Source organism: Gopherus flavomarginatus, chromosome 11 (genome assembly GCF_025201925.1).
Source record: "Gopherus flavomarginatus isolate rGopFla2 chromosome 11, rGopFla2.mat.asm, whole genome shotgun sequence".
In the NCBI taxonomy this organism is placed as follows: Eukaryota; Metazoa; Chordata; order Testudines; family Testudinidae; genus Gopherus; species Gopherus flavomarginatus.
Genome location: NC_066627.1, coordinates 51,947,981 through 51,968,237, shown reverse-complemented (window position 1 = coordinate 51,968,237; position 20,257 = coordinate 51,947,981). Strand labels below are relative to the sequence as shown.

Below are 20,257 nucleotides of genomic sequence, written 5' to 3'. Positions count from 1 at the left end.
CCCCACCTGCCCGGCACAGCCCCGCCCCAGTGCCCCACCTGCCCCCTCCGCCCAGCACCGCCCCGCCCTAGTGCCCCCTCCCACCCAGCACGGCCCCGCCCCAGTGCCCCTCCCGCCCCCTCCGCCCAGCACCGCCCCGCCCTAGTGCCCCCTCCCGCCCAGCACAGCCCCGCCCCAGTGCCCCACCTGCCCCCTCCGCCCAGCACCGCCCCGCCCTAGTGCCCCCTCCCACCCAGCACGGCCCCGCCCCAGTGCCCCACCTGCCCAGCACGGCCCCGCCCCCTCTACCGCCCGCCGATCCCGCCCCCCCACGCGGCTCCGGAAGTATTGCGTTTGAGGGCACGTGACTCGCGCTCCAGCAAGATTCACAGCAGTGTGGCGCCCCTCCCCCCGTCGCGCTTTGCGGCAGCGCGGCTCCTGCTCGCCCCGGGGAGGAGCCGCTTTTTTTGCGCGGCGCTTTACGGCAGCGTGTTGTCCATCCCTCGGGTTTTGCGACATTTGGAGGGGGCCGCTGCGCGAGGGTCATGGACGTGGGTGAGCTGCTCAGCTACCAGGTGAGGGGCGGCCGGGGGCGGGGCCGGCTCCTTCCCCCTCCTGGGGGGCACAGCGCCTGGCCCTCCCCCCCGAGTGCCGCGCCTGTGCGGCGGGGCCGGGGTGTGAGATCCCCGCGGGCGGGGGGTGAGAGTGGGACTGCTCCAGCGGCTGGAGAACCCGAGATCCCCCCCCCGCCCCGCCTAGGCCCCGGTTCTCCCCGTGTGCCATGGGGCTCGCAGGGCCGGGGGGCCGCCGGCAGGAGACTCCCTGCAGCGACACCGGCTCGGAGTTAGCAAAGTGACTCGCCGGGCGCGTCGTGGTGCCCGCACGTGGCCCGTGGCCTCGCCAAGCGTGAGAACCGGCGGCCTACAGCGGCGGGCAACGCTCACGTGTGTAACTGCCCTGCATTTGGGGCCACCCCGCCGGGCACCGGCTCAACAGGCCGGCTATCCAGTGCCTGCGACTTTGGCCGAACACTGACCTAATGAAGAGCTGTCAAGGGCAACTGTTGGAAATGAACGGAGGGGTTTGGTAATGAAGGTTTCTCATAGAACGTTCGAGGGTGGCGTGTGCTTTTGGCTTGTTCCCCAAGCAAAATTATCTTTGTTTTCAGCAGAAAGCAATGTAAAAATCTTTGCCACCAATTTGTCTTAAATTGCGACTTATCTTGCCGGCTGTCCAGGGAGGGCCAATAGTCAGTCCTTAAGAGACATTCCCGTTGGTAGTGGCAAACTAATGAAGTTCTTGGATCCACAAATTGACCTTTCCGCCCCATATATAGAGTTTGTAATGCCTTGGGAAGAAAGGAGACCATGGGACCTATGGAAATCTTTCCACCTGCCTGTCATTGTCATATGTCCTGTATGTCTTTCTATTACTGTCTAATGTTTATTTGTGTGTCCCCATAGGGCAGTGTCTGTCTGTGCCCTTAGGCTGTTCCACACATTAACTGACTGTTAGGTCACTTTAGGCAGAAAACTTACAAGATCAATATCAATGTCTTCACACTTTTTTGAAATAGATTGTGATTAAAAACAATCTAAATTTTTTTTCTGTAGTGTTTCTCCTCAAATATTGTAGCAGGAAAGTGAAACTGACAAGTCTATTTTTGTTATTCCAGCTGAATGAAATGCAAAAAGTAAATGTCAACATTACTGGTGAAAAGAACATTAGATTTCTAAAATGTTGTGGTGCAGTTTGTGACACAGGCAATACCTGTTTTTTAAGTCTTAATCTGATAATCCTCCTGACTATTCTTAGTAATAAAATTTCCCTCATTAGGAGGGAGGGATAGCTCAGTGGTTTGAGCATTGGCCTGCTAAACCCAGGGTTGTGAGTTCAATCCTTGAGGGGTCCACTTAGGGATCAGGGGCAAAATCAGTACTTGGTCCTCCTAGGGAAGGCAGGGGGCTGGACTTAATGACCTTTCAAGGTCCCTTCCAGTTCTGGGAGACAGGATATCTCCATTTATTTATTTAACCTTGGCATCAGGTCTTTTCTTATGTATAGTTTGTGACCTTTTGGTTCTTAGTCTACTATATTATCCTCTTGAATAGTGTTCATCTACCTTCTCATAGCCCTCAACTTTAGAAGTGGATGTGTGGAGGTGTCTAATCTCTCTTCCAACAAATATGAATAAAATTTCCTAATATTGTGTCTGTTGTCCCTGGCATCCGATGCTGCTTTCCTGTGGGTATCTTCTAATTCCTGAAATATGGTGCCTCAAGCTTTACTCAGTAGGTTGGGTGACCACTGCAACACATTGGTACTCTGTTCACATCTCCAATTGTTCTTACTTTCTTAACTGTTGAAAAAGTGGCTTTAAGTTATTGTTCACAGTTGTCCTAAATCCTTTTCCTGAATAGAGCCTATACTCATTTCACAGCTGTCTTCATTACTTTCAGCACAAGTCACTTTATGTTGCACAAGTCACTTTTGAGTGTATTTTATCCGGATCCTTTTAAATCCAGTTTCCCTCCTCTTGAGTAGTGTGTATTATTTCATGAAGTTTGTTCTCTTGTTGGCCTACAACCATGATAGCCTTATCAGAGAATGTTTAAACTTTTTCTAGTCAGATGTAGCAAACCTCTTATTTCCCCTGACCATAGTGAGCCTGGAATACTGTCCTGTGGGCAACTGAATGAGACCTTATATGGTGATTTATAATATTGGGATCCCTCTTATGCTACTGAGGACTTGGAGATTCATTCTTGAGCAAGCTAGTTCTTTGCCTTATAGTTCAGTACAGTATGAAACCAAAAGACACTTTAATGTATTAGCTAACATATACGTAAGTATAAAACTCCAATTTAAAAGATGTTCAGGTAGATTATTTCTGCAGTCCTTAGAACTGTCTGGAAGTGGGATTTGTTATAACCTTGGGATATCTCCCTCTAGGGGAGAGAGCACTTGTGAATATGCTTTGTTTATTGTCTGTGACACAGTCTGCCTATTAGTTAGGAGAAAGAACAGGAGTACTTGTGGCACCTTGGAGACTAACAAATGTATTTGAGCATAAGCTTTTGTGGGCTAAAACCCACTTCATCGGATGCATAGAATGGAACACACAAGATATTTATACATGCAGAGATCATGAAAAGGTGGGAGTAGCCATGCCAACTGTAAGAGGCCAATCAATTGAGATGAGCTATCATCAGCCGGAGTGAGAATAAAAACCTTTGAAATGATAATTGAGATGACCCGTAGAAGGTGTGAAGATATTTTAACATGGGGAAATAGATTCAATTAGATCATCACTTCAACGGTTTTTTTTCTTTCTCTGGCTGATGATAGCTCATCTCAATTGATTGGCCTCTTACAGATGGCATGGCTACTCCCACCTTTTCATATTCTCTTTGTATACATATCTTCTTTCTGTGTGTTCCATTCTATGCATCTGATGAAGTGGGTTCTAGTCCACGAAAGCTTATGCTCAAATACATTTGTTAGTCTCTAGGTGCCACAAGTACTCCTGTTCTTTTTGCGGATACAGACTAACACAGCTGCTACTCTGAAACCTGCCATTAGTTAGGGTGTGTTTAAATTTCTGAAGTACCATTACTTTGAGGTGGAGAGGAAAAAGTTCCATTGACTTTAGGTAGTTTCTGTGTTGTCTTTTCCACATGAGTGAGTTATTCTGGAAGGATGTGGAAGGGATCCTGCTGTGCTAATTCCTCCTCTGTGTCTTCAGCTCACTCTGGCATCGAAGCTGCAGAGTGCTGCTTACCTTCTCGCATAGTCAACAAAATGTGACCTCGTCCTCTGACAGCTCCATGGGGGTCCGGTTTCTTCAGATCAAGTTCAGCACATCTTTCCTTTCTAAAACTCTTTGTGGACTTGCTCTTCCTGTGTCTCCGATCTTCCCCTTCCTATCCATCCAGCCATCTATCTACTGACTGACAGTACTAATCTTACTGCTGTTGATATGAGACCCTTTCCCTCTATTGCTCTTGTATCTCTCCATTTTACCAACTTTCCATCCAATTTCCAATCCCAAGTGAAAACATTCATTTTTCACGGGTTTCTACTTTCTCATTTTTCTCAGGCTCTGTTATTTATTTCTAAGTATTTTGTGGCACAGTTTGTATGTAAGATGTTTTAAAATACAAAGTTGCACTGTATTTCATTCAGTTCGCTTATTTCAGCAGCTCTTCTGGAAAGGACGATTTATTCCTCACGTTTTTCTTGTTTCAAAATGAAAGATAAGTCCCTGTTTGATTCTATTCCACTCTGGCAGGGAGGGCTTGCTCACATCTACTTGAAATATTGGATATCATCTCTGATTTCTCTAAACCTTTTGAATTCCTATTTCCCAGGGAAATGGTCTTTCTACTACAGGGCTATGGATAATTTTTGAAGGATTGTTGGGAGGCAGGGTATGAAGAAATCCTCTCTTCCTCTCAGTTCTCATGGGTTTGGCTGCTGGTCTTGCCAGCAACCTATTCTCTACTTGTGGATACTTTTTTAAAAAAATGAAATTATTATATCCTGCAGCTTTCAGTCAAACCTGGGTTGGGGGTTAAGGGAGGGATGCTTCCGTTATTGGACTGGTAGTCGAAACATAGAATTCTTTGAGAGGATCAACAAGCATGTGAACAAGAGGGATCCAGTGGATATCTTGTATTTAGATTTTCAGAAAGTCTTTGGCAAGGTCCCTCACCAAAGGCTCTTAAGCAAAGTGAGCTGTCATGGGATAAGAGGGAAGGTCCTCTCATGGATCAGCAACTGGTTAAAAGATAAGAAACAAAGGGTAGGAATAAATGGTCAGTTCTCAGAATGGAGAGAGGTAAATAGTGGTGTCCCCCAGGGGTCTGTACTGGGCCCAGTCCTAGTCAACAGATTCATAAATGATCTGGAAAAACGGTAAACAGTGAGGTGGCAAAATTTGCAGATGATACAAAACTACTCAAGATAGTTACGTTCCAGGCAGACTGTGAAGAACTACAAAAGGATCTCTCAAAACTGGGTAACTGGGCAACAAAATGGCAGATGAAATTTAGTGTTGATAAATGCAAAATAATACACATTGGAAAACATAATCCCAACTACATGTATAAAACGATGGGGTCTAAATTAGCTGACACCACTCAAGAAAGAGATCTTGGAGTCATTGTAGATAGTTCATTGAAAACATCCACTCAATGTACCGCGGCAGTCCCAAAAGTGAACAGAATGTTGGGAATCATTAAGAAAGGGATAGACTATAAGACAGACAATATCATGTTGCCTCTATATAAATCCATGGTACAACCACATCTTGAATGCTGCATGCAGTTTTGGTCTCAAAGTTAAATTGGACTTGGAAAATGTTCAGAAAAGGGCAACAAAAATGATTAGTGGTATGGAACGGCTGCCATTTGAGGAGAGATTAATAAGCCTAGGACTTTTCAGCTTGGAGAAGAGACGACTAAGGGGGGATATGATAGAGGTCTATAAAATCATGATTGGTGTGGAGAAAGCAAATAAGGAAGCGTTATTTACTCTTTCTCATAACACAAGAACTAGGGGTCACCAAAATGAAATTAATAGGTAGCAGGTTTAAAAGAAAAAAAAGAGAGTATTTTTTTCACACAACCCTCAGTCAACCTGTGGAACTTCTTGCCAGAGGATGTTGTGAAGGCCAAGACTATAACAGAGTTCAAAAAAGAACTAGAAAAATTCATGGAGGATAGGTCCATCAATGGCTGTTAGCCAGGATAGGCTTGAATGGTGTTCCTAGCCTCTGTTTGCCAGAAACTGGGAATGGGTGACAAGAAATGTATCACTTGATTACCTGTTCTGTTCCTTCCCTCTGGGGCACCTGGCTTTGGCCACTGTTGGAAGACAGGATGCTGGGCTAGATGGAACTTTGGTCTGACCTGGTACGGCCATTCTTAAGTTTTTAGTGGGTTAAACCATCTTGATCATGTTGGATAATCCCTGCTCCAGAGGTGCCTCCTAGCGCATGATTATTGAGGGTATCTGCACTTTTTCTCTACCAGACAAAAAGCCACATAATTAAAATCCTGTGCCATTGTGGCCTTTCTGCAAAGTCCCTTGGTCTTCTCTGCTTTCCCCATCACAAACCTTAATTGCTTTCCTTATATTGTTTCAGATTTCTCCTCTCTGAACGGTTAATATGTGTCCCTACTTAATCAAGCAGCTGTGCTCCCTTAGTGCCAAATTTGGCATGGAAGATTTCAGACACTATGCCTCCAATTCTGCACCAAGTGCTGGTCAAAATGGAAAAAGGAATTTCTTGCAGCAGAGAATACAATTAAACTGACTCCAGCACCTGGCTGTTTATACAGAGATCAGGAATCCATAAATTTTGTGTGCTTCTGCAAAATAGTTGCAGATGGTCTAAACCGATGATTAAATATTGCTGCTGTTTTGCCCAGAAATGCTATGCCCATACCCTCTGTGTCTGGTTTCCAATTACAGTGTTAATTAAGGGGGCAGAGCCATCTCCAGTTATTTCCAGACATCTCTTTCAGTTATCTCTGGAGAGGAGAAGGGGAGATGTTTTTAATCCTGCTCAGATGCGGATTTCACTGCTGTATGTAGAAATTACAAACTGCTTTGGTTTTAGATAGACTGCGTTTGTGACATTAAAGGAAGTAGTGAAGGCAGGGATCAATGTAAAGCTTGGCTGCACTGGCTGGGGTTATGTTCTTAAACTGTAGGTCTTGTTAAATTTGCTAAGCTTGGCTCACAGTGGGATCTGTCTCAATTAGTGCAGGTGCCTGATGGTGTACAGATAACTTACCATACATTTGCTGGGTAATAAATGCAGGTGAAGCTGAAGACAATTAGTGCAGCTTGAGAAGCAGTGGACTTGGTGAATATTTACAACCTTATTAACCTGGTGCATCTCCTGCAACTGATAAGCTGTTCCCAGTAACTTCAACTCTGGTCATTCTCTCTGGTTAAAGTAGTAGTCTGTAGCCAGGGCTGGCTCCAGGCACCAGCTCAGTAAGCAGGTGCTTGGGGCAGCCAAGGGGAAGAGGCGGCACGTCGGGCTCTTCGGCAGCAATTCAGCGGCAGGTCCCTTGGTCCCTCTCGGAGAAGAAAGCGGCACGCTGGAGCTGCCGCCGATCACGACCGCGACTTTTTTTTTTTTTCCGCCACTTTGGGCAGCAAAAACCCTGAAACCGGCCCTGTCCATAGCACCTGCCATCGTATGCTGTTTGAAGTGCTTGCAAGGTTCATCATTGCCCAGTTCAGCAGGAATGAATGCCTTGAAGCTAAGATAATGAACTTGAAACCTGACCCTGAACTCTGCCTTTCCATGTGCAGTCTCCCTCTCCTCCTGTAGACTGGAAAGCTTGTAAAAGACCCGGGAAAAACAAACCAGAGCAAAATAATACAAAGCTGAAATAAGCATCACTTCCCATCCTGTCTTATGACCTGCTTGCCTATGTGAAGTGAGTTGCTGGTTCTCATATGCATGGCTAACGATTGTATCTATGTCTTACAAAAACCACTGTAACAGGCTTCCATTTTGCAGTCTCAAGGTATAGCTATACTGCAGTTAAAAATCCATGCATGGCCTGTGCAAGCTGAATCAGGCTCAGGGCTAAGGGGCTGTTTAGTTGTGGTGTAGACGTGTGGGCTTGGGCTGCAGCCCAATCTCTGGGACCTTCCCACCTTGTAGAGTCCCAGAGCCTGAGCTCCAGTCTGAGCCCAAATGTCTACATCGCAATTGAATAACCCCTTAGCCTGAATCAGCTGGCATTGGCCAGCCATGTGTATCTAATTGCAATAGACCTACCCTGAGAAGAGAGGCCGAGGACTGAACTGACCACTGGCTTCTGGTCTTAAGCTGAATGACCCAACTTTTGATGAGAGAGTCAGCAGAGTTTCAGAATAGCATATTTGAATTTAATTATTTTGGGGGACAGTTCGGATCTCATATTGCGAGGGGTCATTCTTTGGGAACTTTCAGGTTGCTCTGCTGAGCACAAAGGGGGGTGTTGTTCTTTCAGGCTTTGATATCATGCAAGATGGAAAAGTATTGGGAATTGTGCAGCTGACTATGTGGATGGGTCTTAGCAATGCTACAAGTTCCTTTAAACCTGTTCTTGCCAGTGCATTTTCTGCCACTGTCTGTGCATATGTGCCTTGGTTATTAACTTGATCTTGATGGTAGAGATGGGTTTCTTATGGCAAGATTGTGGTGTCTGTTAAAGGCTGGCCCTCTAGTTTTTGGCAGCTGTTTGTGGTATAGTCTTTCAGTAACTGGTATATCTTCATTCATCTCTGAATCATTCCCCAGCATGAAACAAAGGCAGACAACTGCAGGACTTACTGGATGTGTATGATCAATTTTTATCCCCTTTCCATGCAAATATTTACCAGGAGTCATCACCTTAATTTTTTTCTGCTCTTGCTGGCCAGTGTCAGTCTGCGGGGGGGGGGCAGGAAATCTTCAGATTTTTATGACTTCACAACTTTTTCCTTTTTGTGCCCCTTAAGCAGTAGCAAGCTGCCTTTTATGCCTTTTGCACCCAGTGCAGGAAAGGGGAGAGGAAAGGAGTTAAAGGAGAATTAAGACTTAAACTGCATCCATGTGGCTGAAGTGCACAGGTTCCCTTCCCTATGTATTTGCTGGCTTGTGTGACTCACAGCTCTGGGGAAGTATTTATGAATTTTTCTTATACTTGGTTGTTTAGTTGTGATTTTTTTTTTTTAATATTTAGATTTCACATTACCTAAACTTGCTCATCTTTTGAGTTATGGCAATGAGAAGTGAGGTGAAGAGTGTCTGGTTTAACACAGGTGTTACAAACAGGATTAAGAGGTTCTTGGAAAGAGATGGCTGGAGTTTTGGGACTCGTTTTCAGAAGTCATTCTAAATTGACAACTAATGGATAGTTTTTCTTGATGGCTCTTTCGAGCTGGTTGCAAGTGGCTGAGTTTTGCTCACAAAGGGAGCTCGATCCCTAAAGAAGGTTCCTTTCAGATGTCTTTAATACATGATTTCTGAGCTCCAGAGTGACAAAGTTACTGTGCCTCTGCATCAGGCAAAGCAGGTATCTCTGTATTATTAAAATAAGTAAGTTAGCCAGGTTTCTTTAAATCTTCCTGATTCATTGAGGAAGCAGTCAGGGCTCAGAATGTGTTCCCAGATTTCTGTGGGATACACCATTTTGTTAGTGATAAATAATTCCCTGCGCCAGGGCAAGGTAAGGCAGGTGCCCCCTAGTATGATTATTCATTGATTTAGGGCACATCTTTTTTGATAGAAGGGACTTCAGGGCGTCATCTAGTCCAGCCCCCTGCTCAAAGCAGGACCAATCCCCAGGCAAATTTTTGCCCCTGATCCCTCAGTGGCCCCCTCAAGGGATTGAGCTCACAACCCTGGGTTTAGCAGGCCAATGCTCAAACCACTGAGCTTCACCACCTCAACCCATAGGCAGAGCTCTTTCTCTTTTGATACTGGATCCAAGGACAGATCTTGCGTTAGGACTTGTCGACACATGAGGGTTAATCTGGAAAGAGGTAGGATGTAAATTTAAAGCAGATTAACTATTCCTGACTAACTCCATGGGTAGATGTGCTTATTCCAGAATAAGAGTATCAGGGGGTAGCTGTGTTCGTCTGGATCTGGAAAAAGCAGCAGAGAGTCCTGTGGCACCTTTAAGACTAACAGACGTATTGGAGCATAAGCTTTTGTGGGTGACGAAGTGGATATTCACCCACAAAAGCTTATGCTCCAATACGTCTGTTAGTCTTAAAGGTGCCACAGGACACTCTGTTGCTTTTTACAGAATAAGAGTGTCCATACACAAGGTTAAGCAGGAACAGCTGTTGTGGAAAAACTCCTCATGCAGGCAAGCCCTTAAATCCACATGTGAGAACAAAAAATTCCAATTCCAGGATGCATTATCTTAAAACTTTACATTTGGTCATTTTTAATTTTCTACTAGTGTAGCAAATTACACCTAAAATAACTATAGCTGAAAGAGAGTAGAGAGAAAGTCTTTGTTTTTCCCATCAGTTTGTTTACTTTTTGCATTTGACAGAATTTTGTGAATATAAATTGCACCCTACTACCCAGTAGAGTCAGATGGTTCTTCCTGAAGAAGAAAAATGTATTTACAAAATCTGATTTTAAGTTTTAAATACAAATGTATGATTTTTAGATTAAAAAAACAAATTTCTGTATCTATCTAGTTATCTGTAAATGTAAAGTATAATCTCATTTTATGCAGTGGTGTTGTAGCCTTGTCAGTCCCAGGATATTAGAGAGGCCAGGTGGTTGAGGCAATGTCTTTTATTGGACCAACTTCTGTTGGTAGGAGACACAAACTTTCAAGCTTATACAGAGCTCTTCTTCAGGTCTGGGAAATGCCCTCGGCGTGCCCCTTGAAATACGTATTAACGTCTTATGCTAAACAGTCTGTTCTGCCTTGTATTTAATTGTGACTCTCGGAGTACGTGTCCCAGACCTGAAGAAGAGCTCTGCATAAGCTCGAAAGCCTGTCTTTCCCACCCACAGAAGTTGGTCCAATTAAAGAAATTACTTCACCTACCTTGTCAACTTAATTTTAGATTATTAGCTCTCTGGGACAGGAAATGTCATTTACTGCATATTTGTACAATGCCTGGCGCAACGGGGCTGTCACTTGATTGAAGCCCCAAGGCACTACAGCAACATAAATAGTAAATCATTTCCATATTGTTGCATACTTAAGTTCTCCTGTAGTTCCCTGTGTTAGAATTAGAAGGTGTTTCTTGAGTAGTTGACATCACAGGGTAGAACTATGAAAATGAGCACAGCTGGAACTGGGCATATGGAAATGTTGTAGGCTCTTCAAAACATACGTTATTTACAGGCTTTCTGGCACCCCCAAGGCTCACTACCCTGTGTTGTATAAGACTGGTGTGAAGTGCTCTGCTGCCTCCCACACATTCTGCCATAAGCATTTAAAAATGCTTTTAAAAAGCCACATAATTTTGAGAGAAACTTTTAAGATGCTGTTGAGTGTGTGCTATGGGGGCAGAATTAAGGTTGTTTGGATACCTTAACTCTCTCTTTATACTTTTAAATGAACAGAAATCCAGGCATGTTATCTTAACCTGGATTTATTTGGTTATTCATTATGCTTGTTTGATAAATGCAATGTTCTTGTAAGGTTTTCTTTCCTTTATTTTTTATGATCCTTTAAACCTTAACTCCTGCTTAACAAAGTTTGTCTGAGAATTCAATTACATTCTGTTGCAAATGTGTTGGTGGCATTAATAATTACACTCCAGGCATTTTCATAATTTATCATAATAACTCTGTTACTGCATATTAGAGAACACCCCCTCCTCCCGAAAAAAGATAGTGTAATTGAGGTCGAAACAGCTTGTAAATGCTGATGATCTAGATTGCATGCTTAGAGGAACTGGAGTTGGTTTCATGGTGCAGTTTTAATTTAGAATTCGTTCTGGTGATGTAGCCTCTTACTATGGTACATTAGTTTGCATCCGACAGCCCATTTGCCCTTCATTACAGCTACGGTCTCATTGCTTTTTAATTTAAAAAATAAGGAGAGAGAAATGAGAACCTGGAGTCTAGGTTGGAAAGTGTCTGGATACACAGGGAACATCCAAGGAAAATGCTGGATTTTTCTTTAACTCTTTATTGGCTTTTGTAGCACTAATTCAGTTCTATGTTTCCAATGGAAATCATTTTAGAGAAATGTTTGGGACGACTTGAGCCATTTCTCCTGATAGTTTTTGGGTTTGAACTGTGGGCAGCAGCAGGCTGGAGTCAGTAGAACATCCTTGTCTCTGGAAATCGCTGTTTGTGGAACAGGAGCATGGTCTGCCTTTCAGGGCAGCAGGGAAGGCATATGTGTTTACCAATACTCTTCCCTGAGAGGGTGTTAACTGAAAGAACATTTTTATTTTTGTTTTAGACAAAAGTGCTGCTAATTGGTGGGGGAGTGTTTAAATTGCTGGCTGCTGCAAACAATACATCGTTTCAAAGTTGACCTATGGGGTGTTCTAAGTTGTTAATGTGCCCAGAAGGCATGTAAGGAGCACACTTTTTAGAAATAAATAGCATTTTTCAGTCCGAAGGATCCTGAAGTGTTTTACAGTGTATACATACATTACTGCACCAGGCACTGAAATATTGCCATTTCTGCAATGGACCTCAGCAGGTGCTTAAGAGTGTGCAGTAGAACTGCACAAGACAGATGCTACTGTCTTGGGATAAGAAGCAAAGAAGCGTACTATATCCAGTTGAAGCAGGAGGGAAAATGTAGGCAGACAGAATATAGTTAACCAAGTTTAAATGAATCTGGCAAGAGACCAAGGCTTAGGACTCATATTCTTACCAGAAGTGCCAAGCCATTTCTCATAATGATATGCGCACAGGACCTTAATTGTAAGTCTCCTCCTAAAGATGGCACCTTCAACAGCACAGTGCCCCTAACTATGCTGCTTTTATGTCCATTAAAAAACTGTGTTGTGCCTGCTGTTCCATTTGCACTTTGCACATGGTCACAACTTCCAGTCTCTTTTGCATAATGTGTACAGCCAAGTTTTCAGTTACCTGTCTTTGATTTAATTAAAAAAAGTAGTAGTGAGGGAAACTAAATATTGGAGCAGCTTATCGGAGAGGTGGTGGACTCACCATTGCTTGGAGTCTTTAGGGTGAAATTAGTTACCTTTCTAAAAGGTATGTTTCAATCCAGCTCTTGGGAGAAATTCTGTGGCCCGTGTGTGTGTCTGGGCTTGATGGTCATGGAGGTCCCTTCTGGCCTTGGATCCTACGAATTCCCCTGTTTATCCCTATCCTTCAGGGCCTTGGGAAGAACAGGATTGCATGCATTGTCCCTTAATGTGCTCCTAACATTTTCAGCACTACGTTAGGACAGTGACTATACTCAAATCTCATGCTTCATTTCATCCCATTCACCTGCAGGGATCAGGAAGGATCCCCTCACCTATTCCGTCCTCAGATGCACAGTTGGCCAGATGCATTCTGGGGTTTTGCCTTCCTCTGAGGCATCAAAGATTAGCCACAGTTGGAGATGGGAAGCTGGATGTTGTATATGTTCAGAGTCAAACTGGTTGCCAGATTTGGGATGGGGAACATCCCCTTCCCTTCCAACTAATATCACATTGGCTGGGATGTTGGTTTGTTTTAGGGGTTTTTTTTGCCTTCATCTGCAGCAGTGAGTGTGGTTTGCCTGCTAGGATCCTGTGGGTATCTCAGCTAAACAATTTCCTGTCATTGGGCCTTGGCCATTGGTAGCACCATGGACTCTCGTGTTCTCTGCCAGTGGACACAATAGTTTGGTCTCCTGTGGACTGAAATGCTTAGGCTAACTAAAGTCATGGGTGTGTGGGTGAAATGGAACGGCCCGTGATATATACAAGAGATCAGACTAGATGATGTGATGGTCCCTTAAACTCTACAGAATCTCTGAAAATAAATGAAATGCTCTTTGGATTTTGCACTGAGACAGTGTTGTAGCTGGTCTGCAGTAGTATACGCATTTTAATCAAAATCACAGCAGGTCTTGTCTTATGAGCCTGAAAGAATTAGTGCCTCCTGGGGGCTATGGTTCCCAACATGCTGTGGAGCTGCAAATTCCCACTTGGAAGCCTGTGCTCTTATGGGACCTGGCAAGAGAGTGACACTTCCACTTTTTCTTCTCAAAAGATTTTTTTTTTTTCAATTTATTTACAATTCTCCATCCTCAAAGTCAGGAATAGTCCTGATTGCATTGAAACAGTAGCTGCTACCTTTGTGGAAGTGAGCTGTGATTTTGAGATTGTAGACAAAGGAACAGCAAAGGAGAGAGTTGTGTTTTTGATCTCTTAAGAAGGCCAAAGAGGATTTTTCAGAAAAAAGATCTGCTTTGTACAATAGAAAGTTAGGTGGAAAACTATGGGAGAAAGATAGACTAGTAGGGTTATCGTATCACAAATATCAAGGAACCAAAACCTGAGCAGCTGGCAAAGGAGAGGAATTTTTAGTTATTTTTCTTTAAATTAATACCTAGTTTACATAGACACCTGTTAAACAGTTGGCAGAAAAGATTTTTGTGAAAGAATCAGCTGCTGCCCTTCAATTTAGGGCTGAGAGCTCTCATTCCATATCCCTTTCCTTCCAGCAAAAGGCAGAGGAGACAGGACTTAATCTTCCTATCTCTTAAGGGGGGAAGTAAAATTTTTTTTTCCTTAAAATCCCAACCCAAGAACTTTCAGGCTTTTTCTGTCCACCTTAAAGAAGAAAAAGTGCTATGCCCTTTTTTTCCTCTGTGGGTCCACTTTAATTTTGCCTAGTGAATGGGAACGGCGGGTGAAAATAACAGGCAGTTGCAATCAAACATACTGTGCTCGTGTAGTTCCCATGTCCTGCCGCTGCTGAACTGCAGTATACAGGCCTAATACTGCCCTGGATGTGCAAATGATGAGCCTGATTCTGCATTAATTGGGCATCCAACCCAAGAGGATTTTGAGTGCGGAAAATAATTCAGAATTCAGTCTTCACCGAGGTGAGTCAGAAGACGAGGGTGCAGTATTGGAAATTCAGTGAATTCACCTCTAGACCCTGGGGTCATCTGAGAGTTGGGAACCAAGGACTTGTATCACTTGTGAGCCAAGTGAAAATTTATCCATTTCACAGAACCATTCCCTAGTCAGCTTGGTCACTAAATCCTGCTTGGATGTGAAGTTCCAGGGGTTTTGCATGATAAGGATGTGATGTCCTAATGGATGTTCATGAGCCAATGTAGGGAAGAAGGTTGACACAGCTCTTGCTGGTACTAGTCATCTATTTATATGATATTAAACATCACTAAAGTAATCTCTATTTCAATTTTCAAAGTTGGTAAAAGTATTGTAAGCAAATCTAATTAGCTGTGCTTAAAATAAATTAAGCTTTGTCTCTGGGGCTCTGAGATAAAGGGAGGCAAAAGTTCTTGGCTCACTCGCTTCATTTCCTCTTCTTTCTCTTACCTCAGCCCAACAGAGGGACAAAAAGGCCCCGTGATGATGAAGATGAGGATATCAAAGCACGGCGGAAACAAGCCAGTGCACGGGAGCGCAGTCGCCACCGAGAAGAAGAAGCTGCTGCACTGGAAGAAACTGATGATGAGAAAAAAAAACTTCTTCAGATGGTTGACAAGGAGGGAGAAGAGGAAGAAGAGGAGGTAAATCTCCAGTGTTCTGTGGGGATGGGCTGCCTGAGATGTAGTTGCCTCTATTCAAATCAGAGCCTTTTCCATAAATTTAATGAGAAAAATATGGGTGCTTTAAAGTTGTCTGGGCCCAAAACTATCCCCCCTTTAAGGAAGACACTTTCAATACCATACATCCTATTGACAGTCCTAATTGTACCTACCTATCAGCCTACTCTGCAGTACAAATATTTGGAGGAAAAAAGGAGACTGTTTTCTTAACCACTTTAAGAATGGAAAATATGAAAATGAATGACACAATCATTTACCTAAGATTTACATTTCAGTCTGCTTGGATGCTGAAACTAACTGGTCATTTTTAATTCCTGGGGCTCGGAACATCATGGGGCTACTGTTTCCATTTCTAACCCTTCCGGGAATACACTCATTTTAAAAAGGGGCTTCTGAAATAATGAACAAAAGATCCTAAGAAGGCTTGGAAAAAACTTTCAAAATATAAAATCTCTGTTTTAGGGGTAAACTACTTGAGTCTACTTCTAAAATTTGTGACTAGAAGTAGCTTCTGGGTTCTTATTAATTTTCTAAAGCCATTAGTTTCATAGGTACTCTCAGCCTCATAGCTTCACCCACCCTTCCTCTCTTGCTAGCTCTGCAGCAGCAAAGAAGCAAACCACCTTCTGTAGGGGGAAGGACTTGGCCACAGGATTAGGGTAGCAGCTTGGCACAGTTTCAGGGCAACTGCACCTGCTTTCACCAAGGGCACTCACTTAAAGGCTTCTGGCTCCTAGCTGTCACCTCACCTGGGCCTCATTCCCTTTTGATCTGAAGTTTTAATGCTGCACAGTTCCCAGTATTGCACTGTGATATCCTTGGCAACTGGCTCCTGCACTGTGCTTTCTCTCTGAAGGCAATGACCAGTGTATTGCTCACAGGTGTAAGTTGTCACACTGCATGTTTAATCTTAAGGTAAAAACATTACTGAGAAACAGGTAAAAACCAATGTAAGTTCGTACAGACATGCTAAAAATCTTACCAGAGATTAATTACACCAACTCCATCCTAGGGCTTCAGTAGGTTTTAGTCCTTCCAAACCCACAGCTGGGTTTTCCCCATGGCTACAAGTTCACCTGCCTTAGAACCAGAACAAAGGCTGAGAAGTTCAATCCTTTCTTTATACAGCTTGGGCCTTTGATCTTGGACTTTTGTAATAGATACTCGGTAACTTCAAAAGGCATAACTGAAGTTGGGGAATTTGCATTAACTAGGTATTCCTCTGGAAATCCACTTAACCCCTATTGTCCCAAAAGTCCATACTCCCGGTTCTTATGTCTCCCCACTAGAGAGGTTACATACAATCACAGCCCGCAGTAATACATAAACTTAATAAAGGTCTTTCAAGGATTTTGCAGGATATTGCCGTCTCTGTCACACAGCTATCAAGGGTAAATGATTTCAGGTCTTGGAGACAGAGACCCAGTGCAGGACTGGCCCTTCTGTTAAGGGGCAGGGAAAAGATAATTGTATAAATCTAACAAACGGGTTGCTATAAATCCAGGAGATAGACATCAGGAAGTAACTGTGTCATGTTTGATGAAAAACAAGTGACATTTGCCACAGTGGAATCATGTGGGTTTGTAAAATATCATTGTCCTTTGTGTGCAGCATTTCTAACGTTCATCTCTGAAATCTCCCTCTACTTTCTGATGTTGAGCTATTGCTACTGCTGCTGTGGTTGATGGTGAGACAGATAATGCGGGATTTCCTTAGTGTTTGAGTTGGAGGATGAATGGATCAAGCAAAAGCCCTGTTGATTGGCTAGAATCTTGGGAATCATGTAGTGTGCAAGTTCCCAGTCTCTAGCAACAAGAATATCATCCAAGCATTCTGTTTTTCCCATAGCCCAAGATGTTAGAATTTAAAAATCCCTTTAGAATCTAAGTCCCCTGATTGGTAGCTTAGTTCATGTCAGTGCCATTAAATAGCTTTTCTATTTACTGAGTAGATGCCCTTGTTTATGCAGACAGTCTCCGTAGGTCTCATGGAAACATTTTTTTCTAACTGGACTTGCTTAATCTGAAAATGTAGCTCACGCTAGGGCTATGTCAGCCTTCTGCAGTGAGACTTTTGGGGAGCTTCCTTCTCTGATTGCCATTTGCTCCTGGTTACTATTATATCACAGGTGTAGCCAGGACTCACTCAGTTTGTTGGTTACTCTTACTTATTGCCAGGTTGATGTTGCGTCCATCTCTGAAAGCTAAGCAATATTTGTTTTGTTTGGCTAGGATGAGCCTCTGGATGAAAGTTCGGTGAAGAAGATGATTCTCACTTTTGAGAAGAGGTCTTACAAAAACCAAGAGCTGCGGATCAAGTTCCCAGATAATCCAGAAAAGTAAGGTCATGTGCAGTCCGTCTATCTCACTCACTGTGTGCCTTCCCTCCTTGCTTGAGCCCAAAGTTAATCTCTTCATCAGAGAGGCAGGTTCAGTTGTGTGAAAGATCATGTGATTAAAGACAGTTATTGCCAGGTATGACCTGTAAGTTGTGTTTGAAATGTGACGGGCTGGATCACAGAAACCCCCTTGGCAGCTGCCAACTGATGTACCAAGACTACTCCTGCTCCTGTTTTCCTGCCCTGGCAGCTTGGAGCTTCAGTGCCCTGCCTGGTTTGAGCCAGACCCGCTAGCCTGCTGCAAACCCAGACCCAGGTCTGAACCACGTCCCCTAACAGCTGTAGGCTTAACTGAAACCAGCTTAAGAAGTGTTCCTGTCTTTAACTCTCAGATGCCCGGCTCCCAATGGGATCCAAACCCCAAATAAATTCGCTTTCCCTGTATAAAGCTTATACGGGGTAAACTCATAAATTGTTCACCCTCTATAACACTGGTAGAGAGACATGCACGGCTGTTTCCCCCTCCCCCCCCCCCCCGGTATTAATACATAGTCTGGGTTAATTAATAAGTAAAAAGTGATATTATTAAATACAGAAAGTAGGATTTAAGTAACTCCAAGTAATAGCAGACAGAATAACGTGAATTACCAAGCAAAATAAAATAGAACATGCAAGTCTATGCCTAATACAGTAAGAAAACAATTGTCCTGGTTAATGGGAGCCATCAAGATTCCAAACCGCCTTTAATGGCCCACGCTTTGCATAATTACGATAGGCCCTCAGAGTTATATTTCATATTTCTAGTTTCAGATACAAGAATGAAACATTCATACAAATAGGATGATCACACTCAGTGGATTATAAGGTTTGTAATGATACCTTACAAGAGACCTTTTCCATGAAGCATAATCCAGTTACATTATATTTACACTCATAAGCATATTTTCATAAAATCATATAGAGTGCAGCGTCACAGAAATCAACATTTTTAATTTAAAAATTGGAATTGCGGAGACTCGTGCTGGTAGTGGCTATGCTGTGAATAAGAGGAGGACAGGTTGAATTTTATTTAAAAATATATTAAATTCCTTGCTATGTTACTAATAATACCTTAGATTATTTAAAATCTGCTGTTTTTAAATTCTAGTTTGTATTCTATTTTTGGGCAAAGATTTAAAAAAAAGGGACTTAAAGTAAGGCTTGCAAGGTCTTTTTTAAACACCCCAATAAAGACCTAGTTTTCAAAAGTGCTGAGTGCCCAGCTGGTCCCCTAGGAGCAGATGATCTTGTTGTCTGTTGCCTGGAAAGTCAGATGGACTTGGGCTAGAATGTCCAGACCGCCATTATCAGAGTTTTACAGAAAGCTCTCAGGCAGACTTCCTGTAACACGTACTGTTTCATTTGTTGCTCTCTCCCACTTCTTCACTTTCCTGTCTATACTAATGTCTTGTACCTCTCAGTATGTTCAGCTCCCATCCTATAATTCTTCACCCATTTCTACTGTCCGTCTAAAACTTTCTCTTCAAAGCACTTTTTTCTTTCCTTTTTGAATTTGGCCTTTCTTTGTTGTCCCCTTTTTTTTTTCACCGATCTCTCCTCATTGTTAGTACTTTCCCCTCAGTTTCTCCACACTTTGATGCTCCTTCCTTTCCATGATTTCTAACCTTGCCAGCCCCAAAGTCTAAAGAGGGCTCTGTTTACCTAATAAATATAGGTGCCAGGCATTTCAGAAGGTGAAGGGATGACCATGAATTTAAGGGTATATCCTAAATGATACGCTCAGCACAGCCAAATCATGTAACTGTACTACCAAGTGTTTATGTGAAGGGAATCCTGCTTCACAACATGGGAACTTTCAAAAGACTCTACGCTGAGCAAAATGAGTGGTTCAAATCTGTTGATAATCTGACTCTTCCTATGAAGTATTTGTTCTCAGAACTGCAGTTGTTTGAACACAGGGAGCTCCCTCCCACAGTTAGTCCAAGGCTCTTGGATTGAAATCTTTGTGTGTCTGTGGCTACAGTCACTACTCATTAGTTTTTGCTGCTTTTCTCCCAGTCCTGAACTTTGCAGGCCCTGCTGATATGTGCTCTGCTGCATTAAGCGGGGAGGGAGTTCTGATAGTGTGAAGCAAAAGAAATATTCTGTGATATGTCAGGCTGAATCCATGTCCCTTTTGCAAGTCTTGAGTTCTAGTTTTAACAGGCAGTGTTGGTACTTGGTACTATGTGTTTGCCCTCTAGCTTGACCCTTTCTCCTGACTGATGAGTCACACGTCTGGGAGTCTAATACCCCAAGACAATCCCTTCTGAAGGTCAGAGCTTGCTTAAAGTGAGAAGAAAAGACTCGGTTCAGCAAGGCCAGTTTACAAAACCCTTCTTTCTGAATCTGAAGCAAGAGGCGAGAAGTTCAATGTAACAAGTGATATCCCCACCCCTTTCCTCACACCAGTACAGGGATGCTGGATCTGATTCAAACGTACCCGTTTTCTGGGAATTGCCTTTATTTAACTTAAATTAAAGTAAACTTTCTGCCTGTTTTCTCCTAAGGTGGCTGGAGCTAGGTCTCTGCCCCTGCTCCTATTCTCCCTGTCTCAGACAGACACCCAAGTCCTCTTGTACGCTTTATGGAGCTAATATAACCCACACACGTTAACATTAAGATGAGTCAGCAGAAGAATTCTCTATTCAGGAACTAGCCTGCA

General features: G+C 43.3%; 1 protein-coding gene across 1 annotated transcript in view; it reads left to right on the top strand.

The window, feature by feature from the left end:
* The first annotated feature begins 447 nt into the window (after positions 1-447).
* The window catches only part of CTNNBL1 (catenin beta like 1), a 99,285-nt gene continuing 79,475 nt past the window's right edge, over positions 448-20,257 (top strand). The window contains exons 1-3 of the mRNA XM_050917728.1: positions 448-554; positions 14,988-15,176; positions 17,447-17,553. Of these exons, the coding sequence (XP_050773685.1) occupies positions 525-554; positions 14,988-15,176; positions 17,447-17,553 (326 nt within the window). The 5' untranslated portion in view covers positions 448-524. The remainder of the gene's footprint in view (positions 555-14,987; positions 15,177-17,446; positions 17,554-20,257) is intronic.